This window comes from Falco peregrinus, chromosome 8, assembly GCF_023634155.1.
Source record: "Falco peregrinus isolate bFalPer1 chromosome 8, bFalPer1.pri, whole genome shotgun sequence".
In the NCBI taxonomy this organism is placed as follows: Eukaryota; Metazoa; Chordata; class Aves; order Falconiformes; family Falconidae; genus Falco; species Falco peregrinus.
In genome coordinates, this window is record NC_073728.1 from 49,556,386 (window position 1) to 49,583,310 (window position 26,925).

The window sequence follows — 26,925 nt, forward strand, 5'->3', positions numbered from 1 at the left end:
TTCTGGGGAGGGGCTGGGCTGAGACTGAACGGTGGTATGACTACAACACACCTAGCTACTCTAGGTGTAATCCAGCAGAGAGGCATGATATTTCCAGAAGGTTGCAAACCGAAGGCAACACCTCAGAAGCTGGGACAACCGAGCAGCCAAAAGCATGGCACGAGCCAGCATTACAATCAACCCAGCTCCTCTGCCTGTGCACCGTGTTTACAGCTCTCCGGGCAGGCGAGAGCACCCTACTTTCCAAGAACTTTTTTCAGCAGCACAATGGCTAATTTTAAATGCTGGGAGATAAGCTCTGCCAGCTCTGCTATTTAAAGCGCAAGTTAAATATGTTTGACATTCCATACCCCAAATGACAACAAACTAGAATATTTAGAAAGGCAGCATGTCAGGCATTTTTTTATTTATTTATCTGGCAGGCCTAAGTGTTGCACCTTTTCATTTATATGCAACTGTTTGCCCCCCGGGCATCGAGCTGTTAACACGTACAGAAAAGATTAAAATGAGCTTGCATGCTGGATGAAATATAAATTAAAATTCGAGTACTATCAGCCTTGAATCTGGGATTGTTTCTCAGGGTCTCACAAAAAGCAGAATTTCAAATGAGCCTCTATTTGTGACTTCAGGAAAGGCAAAATATATAATTTTTCAGCAACACAGTCAATATGAATTATAAGTAAGCTGTCCCTGACTCTGGCCATAAAATACGCTGTACTAATACCATGAGTTGTGTACGCAAGGATGGTTCAAATGAATAAAAGGCTTTAAAATAGGACATGTGAAAAGAGGGATGCTCACCTGCCTACCTCCCGAAGTAAAGCGAATCCAGGCCTAGTGGGTATTCAATTGTCACTAACCCCCAGTGCTGCATCATAGACACAAAGTGAACGAAACCCCATCCCCTAACCAGCCAAATGGTTTTCTCTGCCACGGTGCAGTGGCAACGCTGGGGGGGTTTGGTCCACGTGACCCACCTGGTCTCGAGTGGGACGTTGCTGTTGAGCACCCAGCTGTCCTGGAGCTGCACGGACTCAGGGGTGGTGGCCAGGTCATTGGGCGCCGGGGCGGGCGCGTGGATCTGGTTCCGGCGATTTGTGAGCGAGTTCCTGTTGAGGGAGTTGGCAGAGGAATGATGATGGGACAGTGAATGGTTGTGAGGAGGAGGGAGAGGTGGCCTCAGCGTTGACTGGCTGTGATGATTTGAAGGGCCTAAAAACAGAAAAGAAAAATAAATCACAAATGTGTGCTGGTGATACTGTTCTTGTTGGCATTTTCAAGGGACAACTGCCTGGAAAAAAACCCTGTCCCTGCAAGCGGGAGACTGAACCTGCACGCCTTTAGCACCTGTGGGCATTAAACCATGGTTAAATCGCATCAGTGATTATTAGAGATCAGAGATATAAAACAGCATTTAAGGTCTTACAGTTGGGATGTTCATGAAGACTATATTTAGATTTAACAATATTTATTTATAAAGTAGATTCTTCCTGGATAAAGGCTCATTTGTGGGAGAGCTAGGACAGCAGTCCAGCTTGACCGTTCCGTACATACCCCCAGAGGAACATGTTCATCCCTGCTTCCATCAGGGACTTTAAGGAGATGAACCTTAATGGATTAAAACCAGCTTTTAAGAATACAGTCTTTAAGGGTTCTATAAAACTTAATCAGAGCTCTCAGTGTGCTTTCACTCACTGTGTTTCACCAATCAGGCTTTAACGAACAGTATTTGTGAAAGAAGATTAAACTCCAAATATGAAAAAGCAGCAACAATGAAATGGTATCTTTCATGTTCTTCCATGTGATCAGGATTTTACTTGTAATTTTCTATTTAGCAATGCCACAAACTCACACCAAGATCTGAAAATTATGCTACTCTTTCAGCCTCTTTCATTGAAAAATGATTATGTCTTTTAGAGATAAAGGATATAAACTTTTCTCATTCTTTGAGTACTGACATGTTTGCATTGATAATGAAAATATTTTTTTTCTAATCAATAAGGCAAGTGGATTAAAAAAAAAAACCACGTGAGGAAAAAACCAGAATAAGCAGATGTCATTCTAGCATAGTCACTTTTCTAAACATAAATGCAGAATGGTAAATAATTTTGACTGCAACTCCACATGTTGCAATAATTTACTTCTAACAAAAATAGCTAAAGAGATTAAAGAAAACAAATACTGTGTGTTATGAACGGCATACTTTAGTCATTATATTGAACAGTAGTTTTCTAGTGAACAATAATCAGAAAAAGTAATATTAGCAAAATTATAATTATAATGATGTATGTTTGTTTTTAGAAACTGAAGCACATTCTGTAGTTAATGAATCAAATAAAAGAAAACATCATGGGGAAAACCATTTGCAGCTAGACTGATCTATTTTCATACGAAACAAAGTAGTATAGAAAACCTGCTGAACCAATTAATTAACGATAGGTTAATTAAGGACAAAATAATAATAAAAAAACCCCCACCAAAAATCAACAACCTCTGCTGACCTGCACACATGTGGGGCGTAGGGACAGGCTCCAATGGGGGCTGGGCAGTGCTGTGCTTATGGTTGAACTTGATGATCTTAAAGGTCTTTCCCAACCTAAATGATTCCATGATTCTATGCAACATCCCTGGGACCGGCTCCTCTCCCGGCACTCTACCCCAGGGAGAAGTACTGGAAACACGTGCCCCTCACACCACTACAGCCCAGGAACAGGAGGGGGACGGGCTTTTGTGCAGAGAATTTTCATTATGTTATTTTTCTTATCAATGTTCATTAATTTTCTTACGTGTTTCTGTGGGCCTGGGGAAGCACAGGCCAATGAAGATGAGACAGCCAGGTTTCCTGGGCCTTGTGCAAGGGAAGTAGAAGTTGTCCTATGACAAGAAACTTTAAGAAATGAATTATAATAAATTCTGCATCCTTCATGTGTGGCTTTAAATCTGCACAGAAGTTTCTTTTATCTTTTTAGAATGTCTGTTGCCTGAAGGCTCACCCTGTGATAGTGTCAACTGTTTCAAACACAAAGCCACCTTTCATGAACACATCTAAATTTCTGGGCCGTACGTGCTGCTCTCCTCGCTATCCTTGCCTTGGCCATGTCCCACCTAAGCTTGAAAGAGACTTTAGTGCAGAAAATTTTACATCTAACAGCCCCTCTCGGACTTCCTAGGACATCAGATGCCCGTTCCACGCTAGGTCCTGTGCCATTCCCCAACAGCATGTGCAGTAAGACACAGCGGGAAGAAAATGTGTTTGGACAATATCCACACGTGTAGAAGCTTAAGTGGAATTACTCTCCTGTCTGCGTACTGGCTTTAAACAAAGCGTGTTTGGATTTCAATAAGTGGATATTTATGAGTTATCAAGTACAAACGTGTGCCCTTGTGTTAAAAATTACTTCAAAAGATTCACATGGTTCATATTTTCTCAAATGACTTTGGATGTAGCTTTTCCTTTTGCAGGAAAAATAAGGAAAAGTCATACCCACATAAACAAAAAGGTTTTGCACCAAGAGACACGGTAGGGCCAGCTAAATAAAGACTCCGAATCTTGCAGCCACAAAACCACAGAGGCTGTTCGTAGAAGGGAGCCAACTGCACATCAATAAGAATGAACAGAATTTCTGTAAGGTTAAGGAAGCAAGAACTGAATTCAAGTTCCCACAAATTAATTTAATCTGCCTCGAGACTCGGCTCCCACACAGCAAATAAAATGTACTGCACAAAATAAGCTGTGCAGAAGTAACTGAACATATACTTCAGCTGCAAAACCTCAGAAATCTGGCATAAGATGAATGTAGCATTTAATAAAGAATGATAAAACAAATACCAATATCAACATTATATAGATAATATACAGTTTATATTAAAACATATAAAAGCTTATATATATAAAAAGTACTAACAAGGGAGCATGCACACACACTCGTGTGTATATATGAGAGACATAAAAAAAGCTTAATATGCTGCTTCTTCATAAATCTGTTTAAATGAATCAAAAGCAGAAGCTGAACACTATTGAACTTGCCAGGGATATAAAATTGGATTCACATCTGAACATCTGAGTGCCTCTTTGTGAGCATCTTTGCCTAAATTAAAACTTCAACAGCAGTACCTGCAAATCTGCTGAGCTCTGAAGTTCAGAAAAGTAAATCACTTGTCCTGTAATGAAGGATCAGCAGCCTGCAGGACTGGCACGACGTCTCTTACGACATGACATGCTCTGCAGCCTCTGGCAAATTGCTTCACTGTTTAGAAGCTTAAATACAGTAAGTGTTTTGATGGAGTACATCTGGCTTTTTGAATCAGGAAAGAGATTTGATTTTTGACACAGCGGTTGCCACTATTGGTTTGGGAAAAATACTGAGGAAATTATGCCTCTTCTGAATAATTCCATGAATAAAGAGTTTCACCAGAATACACTATACAATCTCAAACATTTAGGATTTAAGGAAAAGTCTCTTAAAAGCACAATGAAGATCAGAGAACTGGAAACCTGAAATAACGGTACCCTCCATATTTTGGCTTTTTTTTTTTTTTTTTTTTACTTTTAAAATTGACTTAAATTCAAAAATAGACAAACATACCTAATTGTAATGTATTTCAGTACACATTGATTATGCTGAGCACTTCTGAAAAATCAGGGCCTGATGACCTGATCATCACATGTGATTCTCCATGAGATCTTACTGCAGTCAAGAGTATCAGCAATGTTCATTTAAAATTAGAAGCTGCATGAGGATAAACTGTGTTCTAATTAAGTAAACTGAGAATACAAAGTCTGATCTACATGTCTTTGACGTAATCACAAGCTATCCAATTGACTTATTTGGGTTTAATCTGAAGTAAAATGTTAAAAAAAGAGAAAAAAAGAAGCTTTACTCTGTTCATTCTTTTATCCAGTGAAACAATCGAACAAATTAGGCTAGTACAGAGGCAGAATTCAGCTAAAACAAGATGCAATGTAGCACTTGACTCCATAAAAACAAAACAAACCACCCCGTCAAAAACCAACCCTGAGCAAAATTCTGTCACTACACACTTTTTTCTTTTGCATACACAAGAGTGTAAAGGATGTGCAGCCCCAAGCAGAGCCCTGTGGCTGGTGCCCCGCTGTGCACACCGCGGGGTACAAGCAGGGGTGCCATGGGCAGCGCTGTGTGATGGGTGGCCGCTGCCGATCCTTCAGGAGCCTGTGCCGCTGCATCGTAACAGAACATTATCCTGTCCCAAGCCTGGCAACCTCAGGGATCAGGGAAAGCCACCTGAGGCCACAGTGTTCCAGGCAACAGTGATGGCCGCATGCTGCTGAGCACACACGTCCTACCATCACTTCTCAGCTACTTTTGCAGTTCAAATGTTGCCTGAAACACAAAGCGAAACTGCAAATCTGCTTTAACGTGGTCAAATTATTTCTCAAAGTTCTTCCAAGGCTTTGGTACACTCACTTAACATGCACTAAATCCCAGCAACACAATGATCTGAGGAAAACAAGTTAATCTCCCACCTCAGAGATAAAATTCAAAGCAGAATCAGCAGCATGTCTAATCTAAGCAAAGCAATCGCTTCCCTGCATCCCAGTTCTTTGTCAATACTACCTCAAAAAAGTAATGTAGATTGTATCTTAGTTGTGCTGAATTATCCTCTGTGCCATGATTAAATGCAACAGAGACAAACACCTCCTCATCAATCCTTTCCACAAAAGAATTGGAAAAAAACCCAACAAACATATATTCTTTTTCTGAAATGAACAATGATGCAGCTATTTCCTTAAACTTCTAAACAATACAAACAGTGAACACATAAAGATAACAAAGCTGATGTGCTAAAAGAAAAAAATAATTAAGTAAACCCACAGAAAATCAGTGTTAACCAGTCTTCAGCATTCCCAGTTCTTTATTCAAATAACTCTACCACACTGGTTTCTCAAGGAAATTACATCATCTGCTATCACAATGAGTAACAGGTTTTGCACAGAACCAAAGGGCCACCTTCCAAGCTAAATTCATCTTCAAAGGCAGATCACATTACTCAGAGTCAGGGAGCAAAGAAAGCACTGAAATACCCAGGAATATAAGGAATATAATGCAGCATCACCAGGAGCTGCCATCTCCATGGGCAGCCCCCCCACCCCCACCCCCCCGGATTTCAGCCTTCATTTGAGTTTGCCGGGGTGGGACCAGGGCTCTGCTTTACCCTATGTCTGCTCCAGTTCTTCTGTTCGTCTGCTTTAATTCTCTACATTATTTTGTGCAAGGCCATAGTTAAATGGAATCTAAATGTTCTGAAAACGTTTTCAACATATGCTGTAAAGCAGCAAGTTATCTCACTCATAACTGTGGATATAATTAAGTCACTCTCTTGTTGTCGTAAACCCAAAACATTTGCCAGGTGTTCCTTCTTTTGTCCACATGTTTTTAAAGTGTTTGAGGCAAGAATAGGTCGAATGACTGGCTGTCATCCCGGACTGTACATTTCAAACTGAAAATTCAGTAACTGTGTGGTATAAAATTGTAAGTCACTTATCAGTCTCTGCCAGTGCACTGCAGCCATCTCCTCAGCACAATATTAGAGTAGAAAATTAAATGTTGCTGTGGCAAAAAAAGAAACAACAAAGCAACCACACACAAAATACCCCATTGCTTACCCACAATATCCAGATAATCACAGAAAAGGCGAAAGGCGGTTTCATGGATAAAGTCTAGGACTTTGTCATAGTTCCTATATCCCACTCTGACTGAGCCAACCCTTGAGCTATTGTGGACGAATCACTTGTTATCTATAAGTGTCTTTATCCATATCCTTGGCGGGAGTGCTGAAGGTAAATTACCCTACCACTTACAAGGCAATCAGATACTACTGCAGTAGGAGCCACTACGGTGCTTTTGTCTGCGGCTCCCAGCCCGCAGGGCACGAGTTCATCGCACGGGAGGCAGCAGCAGCAGCCACCAAATTAACTCTGCCAACCGGAGTTGTTGCTGTGTACACACAGCACGATTGCTGCTCCATCACGCTCCCAAAACCAGAGGTGCTGAGATGCTCTGTGCGGATGTCCAAGGGCAGCTAGACAGAATCATCCCGCTTGGAACAGCAATGTCAGCTTGTTCCCAGCGGTGCTGGAGCCAAAGAAACGGCAGATCGGGTCTTTGTGCTGGATGGGTTGGTTGGTTGTGAAAACGTAGTGTGCATACCCATGCAAGCAAAGGCAAAGAATCAGGACCCTTCACCAGGAGTCTAACCTGAGGCATTACAGTCATATAACCGATTTTGTGAAGTGAGGGTCACCGACAAAAAGGTTAAACCCCACTGCCCTATAAAATAGTATGTGCTAATTGTATTTGCTGAAATACATCTATTATCACACCGCATGAGGTGCACTGGCTGCACAAAATAATGGCTAGTCAATGGCAAAACACAGCGTTTTAGTAAGAACGCTTTATGTGTCCTGTGATACTTTTACATACGTATATATATATAAATGTAGGCATACTATTTCCATTTTTATATATCATAAAAATGAGTCACAGAGAAGTTAAAGAGTTTTCTTTCCAACTGAAAAACAATCCACACGTTTCACATCTTTTCCAATCAGCGTTTTAATTTAGTTTTCCAATAATTAAATAGATATAAAACATATTTCAGGGCGACTAAGGATGTATTTATCTTCTTCAGCTTAGATATATGCCTTTTGTCTGAAGAAGGCACTGCTGAAAGAAGAACTAAAAAGAAAAGCATACGCACATATTTCTAAGCAATGAAATTCATTATTACAGTCATCATCACCACGGACCATTTTAGTGCAGAATGCTAAATGCTGCTCTGCAGAGTGGGAAAGAGTTGAGCCCTATCTAGAGACTTACACAAATCTTCTCCAAAGCTTATACAACCTGACACACTAAGAATCACACCGAAGAGAAGACGGAGCCACACCTTTTTCTGAACAACATCCAGAAACTTCTCAACAGCAATATTTAGGCCAGTAGTGTAAGCCTGGTGACATTTTCCCGAATGGAGGACAACTTGAAACCTGCTGCTTCCCTGGGTGGTCCAAAGGGGAGCCTGAGAATTTTCATAGTGACATAAAAATAACTGTACTGCAGTTTCCACTTCATTGTGAGTCTGGGGTCAGGTGCAACAGAAAGTCATCCCCGCAGCCGTTACAGCCGTACATTGGATTTTACAAAGCCCAGGCAGCTAGCACACAAAGCCGTTTTCCAAGGCAGCAAAAGAAATGTTAGTCACACGTGTTTTAATGCAACACATTATCTTGATTATTTCAGAAACGTCGCAGAACATTACACATAGTCCAAAATAATATTTTTTTAAAAAACAAACAAAAAAAACCCCAAAAAACCAACCTAACCTCAAAATATATATATATGAGAAAATATATATATGAGAAAGAGTCTCAAAATAAATTACTGAAAGTAACTGAGTCAGAGAGAACATCTAACAGGAGACTGAGATCTCAGCAATGCCAGGGTGAGCATTTTTATAAATCAGCCTTCCAGGTACTGCAGATCCTTTAAGAAGGAAAGGTCTATCAGCAGAGTAACGATTTTGAATCCTTCTGTTGTTCTAAGAGTCTGTAATGTCAGGTTTCACCACTGAGAAGTTTGGCAGCTGAACTGTTAATGAAACTAAATATATTGAACATGGCTTTCAGCATGAAGTAATTTCTCTGTTTCTCAGGCAGTATTATCATCACTTCCCACCAGCACTAACTTTTGTCAACTGCTGAATTATTTTCTTGTTCCATCTTATACCACTGCCTGGGGATGATTCACCGCAATGCATACTGCACATCAATGTACATTCAACAGCAGTATCAACAAAAATACACTAACTTTCTTGTTTAAAAGAAAAAAAACCCCAATCCAGCTCTATCTTACTACAATGATCTTCCATGGGTTTGTAGGGTTAGAGCATTTTTTTCAGATTACTCCCTTAGTTCAAAGAAAGCATGAAAATAATAATTAAATATGGTTTTTCCTTTAGGCCCAACCACTTCATAATCGAATGGCAGAAATAAACACTGATCTATAAGAATCGTTAACATGAAGACTTACTGACATATACCAGTAATTACAAGGTTCCTCCAGGAGCTTCCTGGGACAATTCAATTTCACAGCTCCTGGGAAGCCAGTTATTTACTAGTTGGACCATCTGTTTCCCAACATGTAGAACAGGTAAAAATAATTTGTGTAGACTATATGGAAAAAGTAAGAGGAATGTTGCATAATGCTGTAGTAAAGAAAAGCAAATGTGATGCAACGTATATATTGCATTGAATCAGACTTTTTAAGAGGTTGTATCTCTTTTTAAAAGCAGGCAAGATACAAATAAGTACAACAAAGAAACAACTATTTGTCTGCCTCCAGGGTACTGCAAGCTGCAATACTACATGACTGGCATTTCTTCCACAGTCAGTGGGATTTGGTTTGAATTCCTTATTGGCTGCTATCAGACAAAAAAAGTCACAAATCATTCAAATAAGAAGCCCTGTTGAAGTTGCCTGATTTTTCAAGGCACCAGAGAGGTTAACCTCAGCTGCCACAGACAGCTTCTGTGATTGAGAAGATGGATCCATGGGTTAACGAGTAGAAATACTGGATATCATAAAGTGGTGTATGAAAGCCCTCACACCGTTTATCACTCGGCAGCAAATAAGCCAACATGAAGCCAGCAGTTCTTATAAAAGTTTTAGAGTTTGTAATGTAGGAAGGGGGAAAAAAACCCAAACCCAAATAACAGCTGTACCCTGCTCCATCACACATGATAAAACAGAAAAATCAATCCAGGAGGGTTTCAGCTATGGAAAGGATCGGTCTTTGCCCCTGGGTGCTGCAGCTGGGCTAGAACATCTCAAAATGCTATGTCTGACATGACAGGCTTTCAGGGGTCGATCCCAGACCCACCTCCGCCAGCCTCGGTGCCGCACGGGTGCCTGGCACACTGCTGTCCTTGATGCCTACTGTGGCAGCTAAGGGCACGGCGCAGCGCAGGGGATGGCAGGGCACTGCGCAGGGGTCGAGGGCTCCGGCTGTAGGGCAGAGTGAGCCCAGACCAGCCCGGGGTGGGGGCACACCTCTGCACACCCACCTGACGCCGGCTCCTGCCAGTGCCTGAGGGGCAAGGTGAGCTGCCCCGGGCACAGCCCCCCACCAACAGCCCAACTGCTGCGGCTGGCTATGGGCCAGCTCAGAGCCCAGGGGAATGAACAGCCTAACACCGTCGTGCTGAGGCATCCCCGAGTTTAGGCTGTCCCACCATCCTCTCAACAACACTGCATCACATTCTTAACTACTGCTGCGTTCACCATGAACAAATTGACTGCAAGCTAGAAAAATGCCCTCTAGCAAAGAAATGAAGCAGCCCACTGAAAACTTTGACTAGCTGGAGAAGACAAAGTGTTGTCTTATCTAAATAGCATTACCAACATCTTGCAGAAACTTAATCCTCAAGTGGTTAAACCTCAGTGCAACTCTCTATCATGTGAGCTTGAAGAGACTCTTAGATAAAGGCTTTTTTTTTTTTTTTTAATACCATACACTGTCTAATCACTTACAATCAGCGAAAAAGGAAACGCTGTCACTGCTCATACCCTGGACCCTACGGCTCGCTTATCTGACATCCTCTGCCCAGTTTACCCAGCCTGTCTTAGATACCACAATTACGATGCCACTATAAGCTTTGGGCTGCCACTTTAAATAAGCAGCGTTCTTACTTCTCCAGCATGCAGAAGGCAATTGCATTTACAACCTGAAAAGACTGTGTAATCATACTGGCAGACACCAAACACTGAACAAACAGAACGCAGGGACTGCAATGTCTTTCAGCAATGCCTCTTGTTCCCAGTGTCAAGGGGAGCGCGAATAGCACAGTCCTACCCATTATCTATACGCCATACATTTTTGAAAGCACAAGCTTCACCCCAGGTACTCAGATCAACATCATCTTTACCTGTCCTTCTTTGTCTCAAGGCCATGATTTTATTTTTCTGAAAAGATCAGCAATGCAAAGAGACTCAAGTAAAGAGCCATGGTATTATTCGAGCAATGAGGGAACAGATTCCATTTTCTATTTAAGGTATAAAAGTAGCTGTGATAATTGAATTAGATAGTGTTTCTTCCTTCAGAATGTCTGAGACCGCTACAGTACTAAGATGAGTTTAGTACTGTGAAAGAAAGAGAGAAAACAGCTCTCAGGTGCAATGCTGTATTCATAATGATGAAAGTGGCAATATTAAAGGAGAATTTAAAAACAGGGAAAGAGGATGACCCCAATATTTTACCCAACTAAAGTCACAAGATACTAGAGAGTAGTTAAATACCAAGATTGCAGTTTGGCTAAAACCTCTGGGTAAACATCTGCCACCTTGCAAAAATTGCTAACAGCTTTTTTCTAATGATGAGAAGTAACAAAAACCTATGTTTGAAACCTCCGCTTTAAAATGCGTGTGGACTGCTGGAACCCTTTGGACAGAAAAGGTTCACGGCAGTTACAGCTGTAAGGCAACAGATAAATTTCAGAAAACCCACAGACCAAGGGGCAAAACTTTTTGACACTGAAGCTGACTTGTGAAATCATGACAGAGAAGAAAAGGAGATTAAGAGGATTCTGAAGCCAGTCAGAGAATTCTGCTTCTCTGAGACACCGGGCAAGGAAAGAGTCCACAGAAAGGAAGGGAAAAAGACACTAAATAAATACATCCTATGGGCTCTTAAAGTGGCATGATAGTAGTCTTCTGCATAGAAAGGAAGCCTCTTGATGATTATGTGTGTTATATGTAAAGGCTATTAAGCAAACCACCAAGTAATTTGGCACAATACAAACAGATCAGCAGATGAGAGCAGAAGGTCCTAGACAACCTCTTCTACATCACGTGCTGTTTGGATGGTGTAGGGTGGTAATTTTGGACTAGATTTAGTTTGATACACCTGGATCAAGAGTCTCCACTGTCCATGTGCTTTGAAGCGGTCTCATGGACCGGTCATTGTTTCCACCTCTCATGTCCCCACTGGAAGAGGGAGCCCATTTGCATCGATTTGGCAAGATACTAGTAACTTAATATCTACTAAGTTGTAATTCAGTATTTGAAAAGCATTGGTTTGGATTGATATCACAACTACGATACAGAATGACAGTCTTCCTATTTCTAAATTAATATGCAAGAAAAATCTGTGCTAAGTCTTCATAGCTATCTATAGAGACATGCTCAACATGCCAAGGCTTTTCTGCAAGAACCTTTTATCAACCACATTTTCCAAGGAACATTCAGAAATAGAGAAGAAGTCAAGCTTAAGAAATTCCAAAGCCAAGAGAATATTTTTTTCCTAAGCATCTCTAGCATTTTAAGTGGAAGTTATTTTCATAACTACCCACAAATTACAGCTCTCTATAGTTTTAGGTATTGGGATACTTATTAGGTGTCCCTACTTAACATGGAGTGAACCAAAATAAAATTACTTTTGAAAATAAACCTTATCTAGCTAAATTGCTGCTGTTAGGTAGCTGTGACTGTCCATGCCAGTAACATTTACCTTACCAGTTTAAAAAAAAAAATAAATCATTATGATGTCAGTTCATTTTTAGTAATTTTCTTGCTGCTGGTATGTGTGAAAGATTTGGATTTACACTCATTTATCAACTCGGACAACTTCACTAATGAGGAAATTTATTCCGATAACAAAAAATCAAACTGCACCTTCAGAAAGGTATCACAGGTGGGTACATACATATGGCACCTGGATCAGGAACACGCGTGACCTTTCATCAGACACGACTCTCAAAAATGATGGTTATCTTTGACACAGGCAGGAAGGCATATGGATGCCCAGATAGCAAGCATTTTATTTTAAGTGAGTGTTTCTGAAAGAAACATTCACTAACATGGGAAGGCAGAAGAGATGTTAAACTGAACAGTAATACACAGTGTAGAGAGAGATCGTAAAATTCAGCAACTTTGTACTCTGGAAACACAGACTATGGAGGTTTTATCTGTCAAAACTGCTTGCAAGTCAGTTACGTACACTGAATCGATCAATAAGAACAACCACAATGTAATAATAACGATAATACTTAGCATGCTCCGAAATGTCTGTCCTGTGTTCTTTTTAAGGTGCTCCATAAACAAAGCCTCATAAGGTCAGGGCGGTAACAGAATTTTACAGGCACACAAACAGAACCACAGGGAGCAATGAATTAATACTGAATCGTGTGACTTCTTCCCCTGGTCTCCACCTGGTCTTTTTCTTCTTACAGCAGGGCTTCCTCATCTGGCACAATCACTTCTCCAGGCACAACAAATTAAAGCACGTGAAAACTAATTCCAGTGGGTGCTAACAGAAAGTTACCCATGTATTATCGCATTGTTATCTTATTAGCATATTAATACCCACTGTTATCTCATACAGGTTTGGTTTGTGGGTTTTTTCATGCAGAGTATTTGAACAATGTATTTCAGTAAGCAGAAACAAAGGGGGCAACTTCTACACTGGCTAAAGATCTAGAAATGCAGCATTGTTCTGCCTGAACTTTGAGCTAGCTGTTAAAAAACAACAAAACCCAACCAAAAACCCCACAGCTGATCACAGATTTTCCAAATGATACATAACACAAGGCCTACCCATTGGAAAGGATTACATTTTTAAGCTAATGTCTAATTGGTACATTTTAAACAGAAATGTAAGAGCAAAAAGCTACTCTCTACAGGGCACACAAGTCAATCATCGTTAACGCTTAAAGACTGTTCCATGCATATTTTCTGCATCATAAAAAAAGTAGTCTGGAATAAAACCCAAACTACACATCTGTGTAGGATGCTGATAGACATCTTGATAAGGTTTCACTATTTCAATTTACTTGCATATTGTTTGATACAAGCTTAGGGAGATACGGCAAGCTGTGCCACAAACGGAGGGGAAGAGAACTAATTCTCTGTTGCTGTATGTTGTCTTTTTATTAACTGAGACTCCAAAAAATTCTGAATTTATGAAATACTCAAGAAAAAATTATTAAATTATTCATCAGTGATAAGACAATTAAGAAGCAAACTAAGGAACAAGTGGAAGCTTGGTCCTGAGGGAGAACAGCTGGTCCTCTCATTAAAAATATGTTTTGGCAGCAAAATACCCTCTGAACAGAGGGAACCTACTGCTAAAGCAGCCTCAGAGTCAAATTTAGGAGCAAGTGACAGACTTGTGTGAAGAATAAGGTGGGTACACGCTGGGTACCACTGTGCGCCTGATGCGAGCTGTGCACCCCCTGCCTTTGGAAAAAGGTGCCGTGGCTTTACTGCACTTTGGAGCCACCAACTCAGATGGTCACCACCTCAGCCACCAGGCCACTTTGTGCCGCTGTGCCAAGCTACAGCAAAATTAGCTTAAAACTCAAGGGAAGATGTTGTTTGTATGGAATAAGCCCGTAGCTGAGCACGGAATCTAGCAGCAAGGCTGGTGTCACTGAACCACCCTATGCCCCTGCTTCATACTCCTTGTTTATCAAACAGAAAAGCACACCGCAGACCCTAAAGGGGCGCTGGGTTGGGAAATACAGGAAGGTTTCATGAGCAGCCTGAGATCTTCTCAGGAGCAGGTGCTGTGGAAATGCTGCCCATGAGCATTGCCCATCTGCACCGCGGACAGCCACCCGTGGTCGGGAGGGGACAATCTGCCTTCACGGCTGTGGTGGTGCAGGTGCTAGGGGAAAGGAAAAGGAACTCTGTGCTGTTAGTGACACAGAAAGCCTTCCAGAGGTGGAAAAAGAGAAGGGAAAGGAATAAAAAAGGGCAGAGAAAAACAGCACTTTGGTGCAATGCCTTTTACGGAGCGAAACAGTATGTGCCAATACAGCACCGCTCTGCTCTAAGAGACTGGCTCATAGTGCCCAGCTCTGAAAGTGTCTGAAAAACTCATCATTAAATACCACTGCTCCGTTCCTTCTCATCCCTCTCTTTCTGCTACCTACTGTCTTTAGCTTGTGGGTTTTTTTCACACTTTCCTTTTGTAGTTTTATTTCTTTTCCTGTCCTGCCACTTCTACAATAGTTCAGGAGGCTTACCCCTCAGCTCATCGTCTTTTACAATCTATCCTCCAAGACAATCCATCTTAAACTCCTACTAAAAAAAAAGCAAACAATGAACCACATCTCACAGCACCACAAAGGATTTATTATAATTCCATTGCTGAAATACATAATTAGTGGCAAGTATGATTTATGTTCTTTAAAGACAGTATCCTTAAACATGTACAGCAAAGAAACCCCTTTCTGTAGCATCCGCTGAAATATGAAATTCCACTCACTGGCACACCTTGTCCTACACATTTTGAGAAGCTTTTGCAAATAACATAAAGGTCCACAATTTTTTGGTGAGACAGAAATGCAAAATCAGATGCTTCATCTTAATGTCATACAATCTTCCTTCCTAGTTAAATAAAAAAACTGCTCAGAATTTTCCTCCCTAAATGCCATACTCTTCTTTCCCTTATTTCCCCATGTGTGTGGAGTATCTTTACAGCTGAACACAGAAAGACACAATATTTTCCTAAGCAAATAATTCTGCTTAAAACTGTTACTCCAATTCTTGCATAAGATTCAAACATCTTGCATAACAGGTAGGAATTCTGACACCCCTGCATAGCACCAAATTGCTCCCAGCCTGTTTCAAAACCTGATTCATCATCTAAAATAGAACAATTCCCACTCCAATCCTTCTGTACCTATTTGTTCACCTGGGTCAGCTGGCAAAATAAACATTTTAACCTTTCCTACTGCTCCAGACATGTCACACCAAAGTCGGTTTTGCATAAAAAGAGATGGCATGCTATCATCTTTGTAACATTTCTAGGGTCTTAGCTATAAATATTTCAGATGATGCTCTAGACAGGAACTCAAGTGATGCAGATTCCAGCTCTTTTCATGAACAGCAGGGAGAGTTACAGGTTCAGTTGGAGTCAGTCCTATATTAATTTACCCTAGATGATCAACGAGAAAGGAAACATGGGCAAAGTAGAATCTCTGAAGCGATGGAATTGATACATATCAAGTTAACCATGCGTTAGGTACACACAGTTATCTGGGCGTGTACAGGTGCTGGGTATTCAGGAATGCACAGGACCACACCTTGATGATATACCAAAATGATCCCTGACAGACGGAAATGATCCCTACCTGCTCAGGAACTAATACGAAGCAGGTGGAGCAAATCAATCCTGCTGGCCCCGAGCCAGGGACTCACAGGGACTCTGCTGGGAGGGGGCAGTGGGGTGGTAGAGCCGGGCAGGCACAGGGACCCTGCCGGGAGGGGGGCCGGGTGGTAAAGGCACCCGAGGAGCCCCCTGCCCGAGAGGCTGGTGGCTGCACCTTCCTCGTGTGAGAGGCAGCTGCAGGGAGATGGGCAGCCATGAGAGCAGGCGAGCTGGAAAAGGAGGGAAAGGCAAGGCGCGGTGCTCCTCCAGGGCAGTCTGCGTCTCCCTGCAGGCAAGACAGGGGGTAAATTAAAAGGGAGGAAACGGGCAGGAGAGCTGTCAAGGACGGGGCAGGGGAACTGCGTGGGCAGGAGTGCGGTATTGAGCAGGGTAGGCTGTGCTACACGCTTCAGGCACAGCTCTACAGCTGTACCGCTGCCGCAGACGTACCTACACCTGTGATTATGCACAAATACACACCCGTCTATTTCTGATTAGTGCTACAAATGTGCAGCTGTTTCTGTAATGTACACCTTTTCCCTTAGTCCTACTAATACTGTCTTGTTGCCAAACTCAAAGACATTACCGGTAAGCCCTATGACATCTACTTCTTAAACCTCATTACTATTTCCGAGGGTTTTAAAGACAGGGAGCCAATAGCTATACAACTGGGGAACAGTAAATCAAAAAAATACTTTCATGGACTCATCATTATTCTTTCAACACTGTAGCTCCTGCAAAACTAAATTATTTTTCTTTCTCAAGAAGGAGCAGTTTTTGCAAAAAATTTCTTCCACTAAGGACAATAAACCCCCAAACAACCCATGAACTTAAACCATGTTAAAGAAATTAATTTAATCCCCCCACCTAGACATCCTGTTTGAAGGCTCAACTTAACCAAGAGCAAAGACTGATAAAAGAATTATTCTAACCCAAACACTTCAAGATACCATCTTTGGAGCCAACCCTACTCAAAGCAAGTAACGACAAGACAAAATTGATACTTCTATATATTCTATACTCTTACAAAAAATAGATTGTTCTTTCCTAAGCTAACACAAATAGATCTGTCTCTTCTTTATGCATTAACAATTAATATGGATCCTGCTTATAGACATGTGTAATGCTTTGGGCTGCATTTATGGTGTGATAACTGTGTCATTTTGAGACACAGTGCACCAAGATGATAGACACAGCTGAACCGTTCACTCACGCTCCTATCTAAGGGACAATGCTGTTATCTTGTTACAAAATACTGCCTCCAGCAATGAAAAGTTTCATAAATCTTTTTCTACCAGTGTTGTCAGCTTCTATTTTTGCCTGTGGCTGAATGTGATTATAATCTGTTTTCACTGTACAGGAAAACAAAGTGATCTAGAATATAATGACTGGGGAACATTTTGGAGCCCTCCTGAGCTGCAGGATATTTCCAGCTGCTAGCATAGCTGATAACGGACTTAATAGAGCTAATGATTTCTAATACTACTAACACAGGGCTATTTTCACAGTGGGTAAACAATGAAACTATGACTCTTTTGTTTTGGAAATAGTTACGGAGTCATGTAGATGTTTGATAAGTAGACGATACAGTATAAATGCAGCAATATTTGGGTAACTAATGGTAGATTAAACCATAGCTAGGAGATAATATACTTTTCTGTTTCCTTTTAAGAACTTAAAAGTTTATAACCCTGTTAACACCACTGTGACAGCAAGGAGATTTCACTGTAAACAATTACAAGTAATGTTTTAATCTAAACATAAAAATGCATCCATTTGTTTCACTGCACTGCATCTTTGTTTTTATGTTGGTAATTAATATTACGAATCTTCACTAGAAATAAAATAAAAACTAATTGGATAGTAAAAGGAATTTTATTGAGGGTTGAACACAGAAACTGCATTGATGGGGCAAACTATGAATACTATATATGCCTCCAATATTTCAGTTGATCACGACTGTATGTTTCTGATGAGGATTAACAAATGCCCTTTACCTGGTTTCCTCCTTTCCTGGTGCATAATCTGTGTTCCCCACTCAAAGGCATGTATTCCCACCAGGGAGAACTCCATTCCTTAGGCTAGAAGATGCCTTCCAGTTTGTTGTTTGTAGGAAATTATATGCAAAAAAAATCCTAGGGTCAAAATGTATTTCTCCTCCCCTCTTCTTCTCTCCAGAAGTTACATACCTATATATGCTGCACATACAAATCTTCTAGTTTTCCTTAAAGACATTTCAACATTAATTCATATTAAGTTCATGGTGGCTATAAGGACCCTGTAGGACTTCTATCCTCCTCGCTGCAGTGTTCTGAGAAGCCAGTGTTTGATATCTGCCACCCTTACCCCGACTCCTTCCCTTCCAGCATTCCCTGCCCCACGCTCGCTTCTTTGCTTAGAGCCTCCAGCCCTCCGGTGGCTCTGCCGCTGCTGCCGGGACATGCAGGCAGCATCCAGAACTGTCCCACCTGCCAGCAGCCAGGAGCCTCCTGCCGGGAGGGCGGTGAAGGGGCAGGTGCGAGGGGCAGCAGGTGGGGAGGCAGGAGCAGGAGCAGGAGCACCGCCTGGGCAGCAGAACCGTGGCGCAATGCCGCACTGCTGCAACCGCGGCTGCTTGCAGGGAGCCATCAAATGGGATCCCCTACATGGGACTGTGGGTCAGCGTGCTCTGGGGTCCTGTATCACCCGGAATGGGTGGTGTCAAGCTGCTTACAATCCAAACTTCTCAACAAGCAGACAGAGGATTAATTACAAACCCGATGAAGGAAATACAGTACGTTTTATATAAAATAATTTAAGCAACACAGAGCTCCTAAAGTCAAAATGGAAGAAATAAAAGGATTTACGGCATGACTAGAGGATAATAAATGGTGTAACACAAGAAAAGCAATATCTACCCATTACAAGCTTTACAAATTTTAGAAAAGCATCTGATGACCCCCATTGTGATTCATTTTCACATAACTTGAAATATTACAGGAAGCAAGCAAAAATAATTAAATTTTCCAAACAGTATTTCAAGGCACGACTTCTACGGTTAAATGAAATGCAAACTTAAGCAAAGAGTCTAATACAGCTGCTGGTGTCAAACTGAGAATGCAATCGCTTCTCTTGTTTGTCACTGCCGTTGTTTCATTATGAGAAGAAATTGTAGACTGGAACAACAGAAATATTTCATGGTCTAAGAGTTAATACCAGATTTTGTTTGTGCTGGTGATACAGCAGTTCTCAGTAACAGGTCAAACATGCAAGGAACACCACGAGATTGTTCCACAACACAAATAAATTAGGTTAAATATTATGGAAAATAAATCTAGCAGGAACTCCATGTTCCAAATGAGATTTTATATTAGAAGGCCACGAAATATGGGGTTTGTAAATTCATATACTTGACAGACATGAGCAAGCCAATGGATGTAATGATAAGGAAACAGTATCATGATCAACTAATGTGACGGCTTCATTCGCTAACTTCAGTGACTTGCTCCAATATTACTTCTCCCTCAGCATACAGACAGGGAAAATATTAGGCATTGCATTAATTTAATTCCTAAATACTAATATTCAGAATTCAACAATCTTTTTTTCCTTTTAAATTGCATTCTGTATAAGACCGAAATTCAAGATACATTATAAACTAAGCTAGAGCAGACAACATAGTTGGTACACCACTGATAATCAGAGAAACACATCAAAGGGCCTACAAATTCTTAAAACTGAGAATACTGAGCAAGTTTGAGAACAACATGGCTAAGGTGCTCAACCAATAAGAATTAAGAATAATTAAAATCAGCTATAATGTCATATGGGAGAGATATATCACAGGCATCAGCATATAAACAATGAAAAAGTGGGAAGTTTGGAGATCAAGGAGCTCTTTTTCTGTATCAATACAGGAGCTGTAATGCCAACTAAAATTAGATTTAAATGTGTAGATCAGTAATTGATGATAGGAATAGATGGTTGTTAAAGAAAAAGGTAGTAATCATACAGTGAATTAAGTATTTTCATTATCTGGAAAAAGTTTATGGAATGGAAAATGTCTAGTAGAGCTTAACAAAGAAGGTCTTGAAAATTGAAAAGATATATAGGGAACAAATCTTGCTACACCTAAAAGTTATTCTGTTTTCTTAAAAATAGTTATAACAGAATATACTAGGTCGTTCTTCAAAAGGAGGTAAAGCTATGTAACAGGTGGTGGGATAGGAGATGCAATTCAGTATTGACAAACACAAGAGCAACTTGAAATTCTTCTATTAATTATTGACTATAAGCTACCTAAATGAACTCCAAGAAGAAAACTGTGCCGAGGGATGAATTTCTGGAAACAGATCAATGAAAATAACTGCAATACAGTAGATATTCCAGCACAATGTTCCAAATGCCTAACAATGGAAGAAAATAAAACTGCAGCATATCTGCTAATCTCTGACATTAAGTGATTGCATGCTGCATCCTTATTACGGAAGCAAAAGACAATCATTGGCTGACTTACGACACACCTTGTGTTAACATGCACGCATATGCCAAGTTCGGAAATACAGCATCATTCACTCACCTTGTGTGCAAGGTGTTACGTGCTATCCTGCATCCATCCTGCCTCAGTCATGCTTAGCGTCATGAAACAAGCAAAAAGATTTAAAATGTCTACATAACACAACTGTTGTCTGTAAACTTAGATTAGCATTTAGATTGTGAACCTCACAGCATCCTCTGCTGCAGACAGAGCTGATCCATGCTCACTGGGAGAAGAGGAAACTCAGAACTATGGGGGACCTTAACATGCCCCCCTGTCTGGTATCTAGGGTCACAGTGCCAAATGTGTTCCCAAAGTCCCCTAGAGCTCTTTGCATTTCCTTCTGTGGATTAGGAACACAAACCCACCACTTCTTTATGGACTACGCCCCTGAAAGGTTTGTTCTCTCTACCTATATAATGTGAACTTAGGTACGAAATCTTACTGATTCTGTTAGAGAACTAAGAACTGGGAAAACTACACGTGTGCAGACACACATTTTTGACACTCAAGTCTCTTTAAATACTGACTGAGTGAAGTCAGTATTTAAAAGTCAGTCAGTTAACTCTTCCTATGAATTCTTGTAGCAGTGTTGTAGTGAGACACGTGCACATATCTGACTATAGCAATTGAGAAGAGGCACTGACTGTAGTGTCACCATCAGGTGGCAAAGCACAGAATTTGGCTTGCTGAAGTGATATGCCTTTGACTAATAAAGGAAAGAAACTTACCCAAAGGCTCAGGTAGCCAAAAGGTGGCTTGTGATTCCCTCCCCAAGCACAGCAGGAAGCCATGAATACAACCCTTTGGTTTCAGACCTGACAAGCAGGTACGCTGCCACTGCTCAAAAAGACAGGCATTCTTTTAGCAGTCATAGCTGGGCACGTCTGTTGTGAGACCACCTACACTGCCAAAAAAGAGGCAGCAACATATTTCTCTACTGGCATATATTAACAATTGGGTGGGAAATCCAAACACCAGGTTACAGTAACAGATCCGTTGATCAAGCCCCATATATTTTGTAAGCATGCAGGGTTGTTTCAAAAAGGTTGCACACACATCTGCTGTGCAGAGGTCAGATTACTGGCTGGGTGATACTGAACTGAACGTCTCTGCAGATAGTTCAGCATCACCGTACCCTTGAAGGTGTGGCTGTGCAGCATCTGTCACTCCTGCAGCTTTCCTAGTGCAGGCAGCGCGGTGCAGAGCTGGTGCCCAGCAAGGAGGCGAGGCCAGGCTGGGGCACTCTGAGCTCTCCGGGTGGCAGACATCTGGTCACTCAGCATCCCTCTGGTTCACCCCAAAAGAACCCTACCTTGTCAAAGAGACTGAGGGATCCCCGACTCCAAATGGAGGAGTCCTGTGACATTACAGTAAGCACAGTTTATGGCTGGATGTAAACGACGTGAATGAAGTTAGTGTTTCCTGTCCAATTCAGCTATTTTGCAATATATATATTATATATATATATATTATATATATATATATATATATATTACTCTTTTCACCCGTGAGTCAAGCCAGTTATTGGTATATGTTGCTCAAATGAACTTGAGCATCAACAGAGCAAAGTAAGAACTAAGGCATTGCACAGGCACAGCCTAAGTACTTACATTACCATCATAAATGATACACAATAATACATTGTCTTCAGTTTTCTAACCCTTCATAATTCTTCAGTGAAAGAGGAGATACTCTTCTGCTCTCATTTTTTGGTAATTCACAAGACTCATACTAACTAGTTCGGATGCAACTATAATACACTTGATCTTCAGACATTATTAATTTACGCATCTGATTTTCTAACTCCAAGCAATTAGAATCCCAGTGCAACTGCAAACAAAGCTGCTGGTCAAGGAGAGATTGCACAGTAAAAACAGAATAAGGATTCTCTAGATCATAAATTAAAGAGCTACAGTGCTACAGGCGTTGTTTATTCACATTTGATAAGACTGTAAGAGACAGGCATGCTGTCTGCATCAGTTTTTATGGGGGATGTGGAAAAAAAAAAAGAATCTTACAATTCATAAAAGCTAGAAATAGCTCATTGTTTATTTGTGGTCCCTGAATTATCTACCCGGCACTGTCACTGTCAGGCTCACACAGGCATACTGCTGGGCTGCTTTCACTCCCATGCCACAGAACAGAGACCTCTGAAAAAGGAAAACCTATTTCCTTTTTATTTTTCTTTCTAAACATCATGTACTCTCCAAAACTGTATTTATTTTCATGAAGTAAACCCAACAATAACCGTTACATGAGAAAATAAGGGGGGGGGGGGGGGGGGGGCGGGGAAGAGAGAAGGAAATACAAGTGGGAAACTGTCACTGACAAGGACACCGCTGGAGGAAACGCACAAAACGTGTTCACTTGTTTTGATGTTTCACGAAGGTAGAGCTTCCAGACTTGAAGCAAACAGGCAGGTGAATATTCTCTTTGTTTCTCTTAATATCTACATAGATACATGTATGCTGCTGCTATCACCAAGTAACTCAATAAACAATTTAAATGCTCACTGCACTTCCTTATGACACTTCTCCTATTTCTCTGCTGAATTTTGACACAGGTTTCCTCTCCATACTCATCAGTACTGTTTCCTACCAAGCTGGTGATTGCCATCTACAAATCAGGTGGTATTTATCCCGGGATGTACACGAATACAAACAACCTTTCCCTTCCACACTACACTCTTCCATACAGCGCAGCACGTTTTCCTCCTGAGAAGGCACTGTGCACCACCATCATGGTTTGTAACAAATGGTGAACTCATGGTGCATGAAATTTACCCCGAGCAAAACAGAAGGGTCGCTGAGGTACTCGGAGGCTGTGTAGCGGGTCACAGGCACTGGGCTACAGACAGGACAAAAGGAGCAGGCAGGAGCTCTAGCCATCTTGCTTCTATATCCCTGCTGACCTCTGATTATTTTATTAGGTTCCCATTATCAGCCTTCATACCTAAATTGATCTATCGAGTACTGCAGAACCCTTTCTCCATGCCTGCTCTCTGCTAGGCTGTTCTGATTGCTCTCATTATTCCTTCTTTCCAACAGAGAGAGAGATATTCATTACTCAGTACGTAAATCTGACTGGTTTCCTTTGCTTATAGCTCCAAATCTGTCACTACACACAGATTATGCTAGTATTTCTTACCTACTAAACTATTCCACATCACAGCTTTTAACTGAACAGATTTAGGGAAGGAATTGAACACAAACTGTTACAATGATTACTAGAAAGCAAAAAATCCACAGGAAGCATTACAGCTTCCTGAGGCTTCTGGAAATTCAAACATTTCTTGTTTAATTCTCATTTGTATGTTGTAGTATACTTCAAAGTTTTCAAGCTAGTAATGTGAGAAAATTAAAACATAAAATATTGTTAACAAGGACAACCATACCTGTAAAGCAGCCTATACCCTACAGCACTGTGGACTTTACTCAGCTCCCTGCAAAGAATAAGGAATAACACCTTTAAAGCATCATTTGCTTCCATTCTATGACTTCCCTTCTATTGCCACAGTATTCCCTTATGTAAATCGGATTTATTTATTCATAGGCATTGGCATACCATTACTTTTGTCAAAACTGGTCTCGCGCATACTGTTGTCTCTGCGTTCTTATAAACGAACTGGAAAAGCAATTAAGGTTCCCCGGCATTTTGGAGAGGGGAGGGGGCAGCCACCACACTGTTGCTAACACAATCTCCGTAGGCGTACGCTAGTGCAAAATGACTGCATCTCTGTGTAGAGGGAGATAAGAGAAGTGACACAGATTAAAACAAATTGTTGATCCATACCAGAGAGGAGCTAGGCAAACAATAGCAGTAAAACCATAAATGTCAATTTGGGATGATAAAGGATACAATCTAAATGTAATATGAGAGGCCTCCAGACAAAAGGAAGAAACAGAAATTACACATTACTGAAGTACCAGATGCAATAAACAAACAAATATGTAAACACACACATGAATATGCATATGGAAAACTCAGATCACAGGGTTGACTGCTCAAGAAACTAGATTTCAAAGTAAAATACTGAACAATTTCAAAAACATGTGACTGCTAGATATGATGGAAAAATTTATACTCTTGGTAATCTTGTTTTAATTTTGAATAATCCACAAGTACCTCAACAAGCCTTCCCCTGCATTCTGCATTTGCATATTCATAGCACAACTGTCCATAAGACACTGAAACTAATGCCAGGAGATTCGCTCTCGCAAGAAGCTGGCTTTTTATCTGCTGAAAAGAGCTGTCAAAAGGTTCCTCTAATTGCTTTCAGAATTTCCTCTCCTTTTCCCCTTAACATTTTCTAGCACCCCACAGCAGTTTGCCAGATGAGTTAAGGTTTCAAAGCTCATTTAAATAATCTTATGCATATTCTAGCCTTGGCAAAAATATCAACTCATTTCATCCAAACTGTGACCTAATGACTACTCACATAGATCTGATAAGAGACCCATCCAAAATGCACTTCTCACAGTCGTCCTTGGTAGTAATACCGCCACATTCTACTGATACCATTAGATGATCCTAAACTTTATTTTGTTATGAGAATACGAGACACCTAAGACGGTTAAATATCTTCTAATACAGAAAAGTTCACAAATACAGATGAAATTATCAAAAGCTACACGTTAGTGATCGGTTTCTAAAACACAGTGTAGCAACAAAAATTTCCGCAGTACCGCCAAACGGGGAGACATCCCATTTGTGATTCTGACCCATACTTGGGGCTGTCTGCAGACACATCATCCTGACACCAGCAATTTTATGATGTGAACAAAACCCAACACAAAACCGTATCAGCCCCAAAATGTGCACATACAGCCATACACAGCTACACACAAACACATTCAGTCAGTGTAATTACACATGATAGCTCTAACAGAACCACCGCTATACCACGTGCATTTAAATAATCGTGTATTCCCGGTGCCTGGAGGTGGTGCCATGCCACAGACTGCAATTCCAAATGACAGCAGTGGCCAGCTTTACAGTCCCTGTTGACTCAACTCTCCTAAGTTTAACATTTCCAACTCTTACCATCAAACAGGCAGAGAGGAAAGGAGATGGGAAAGAATGGAAACTTACAGGAAGACATTTTATGTCTCCAAGTCTGAAATGCAACTCTTATTTGAAATATAGTCTCTAAACATTAGGTGAAAAAATTTAAAATAATGTAATATGGCATTACTGCTGATGCATTCGAGTCCTTCAGGAGATTCTCTAAAACTAGTGGAAGGTACTGTTTCAAAACTCTGCTATTAGGCAATTATATTGACAAACACCTAACATCTTGCATGCCAAACTGACTTTTGGATATTCAGAATTAGCTGTGTTAATCTCATATTATGAAAGACATAATATTGTTCTTTCAAGTGTTCTTTTTAGAAATGCAAGCTTCTGCTCAATCTGCCTCATAGCGTAAGGTTTCCATTCACAACTGTTCTGTATTCTAGTAACATAAACACCCTTTTTGTTTACAACTGAACAGCACTGATACTTTTTATTTTCAATACTGTAATTTTTACTTGTGTCTTAGAGATATTTAAAAAGGAAACCTCAATACGCAATATAACTGTTCCAAATATTGGATCTATTCATCATTATTCCAAGCAAAAAATATTATTTATTTTGTAAATATTCTATTATTTTCTGCAGAGTGATTTTTTTAATTTGTCTTATTCTTAAAGCTGTAACTAAAGATTTATTTCAGTGTAGCTGCTCCTACACCATTTTTCTAAAGATTAATAAAACTGATAAAAGAATCTGAACAAAACCAGAAATACCTAAGTTTACACATCCACAACATTTCTGACAATTTTCCATCTGTACATACATCCCATGCCCTACAAACTCCACTAGTTATTGATGTTGTCCTGTATTGCCTCCTTGAATATTCAGTTTTTCTTCCTTAGAACACCCCCAAAACTGCCTGGTCAGCATTCTACAAAAAACATTTGGCTTAGTCTTGTTTTGGAAAACGTCAAGCAAAAGGCTTACACTTTTTCTGGCAGACAGACAGCAGGAGTATTTTGGTTTGCCTGTATGAAAGAAAACAGGAACATTTTGTTTGAGCAGTTAGAATACCCTGTGCTCTGCAGCGCAGATAAGGCACGTGGAAGTGCGGTGACTGTCTCAGGCAAATGTTTCTTGCCATCCCTGTGTCCATGTACACATCTTAATTCTGCTTTGAAAACTTCACATTTTCAAAGACTC

The 26,925-nt window shown here is 40.7% G+C and overlaps 1 protein-coding gene across 5 annotated transcripts in view; it reads right to left on the reverse strand.

The window, feature by feature from the left end:
• The window catches only part of TENM2 (teneurin transmembrane protein 2), a 698,308-nt gene that overhangs the window by 185,150 nt on the left and 486,233 nt on the right, over window positions 1–26,925 (reverse strand). For all 5 annotated transcript variants that reach the window (XM_055812702.1, XM_055812701.1, XM_055812700.1 and 2 more), the window contains exon 7: window positions 978–1,212. In XM_055812702.1, the coding sequence (XP_055668677.1) occupies window positions 978–1,212 (235 nt within the window). The remainder of the gene's footprint in view (window positions 1–977; window positions 1,213–26,925) is intronic.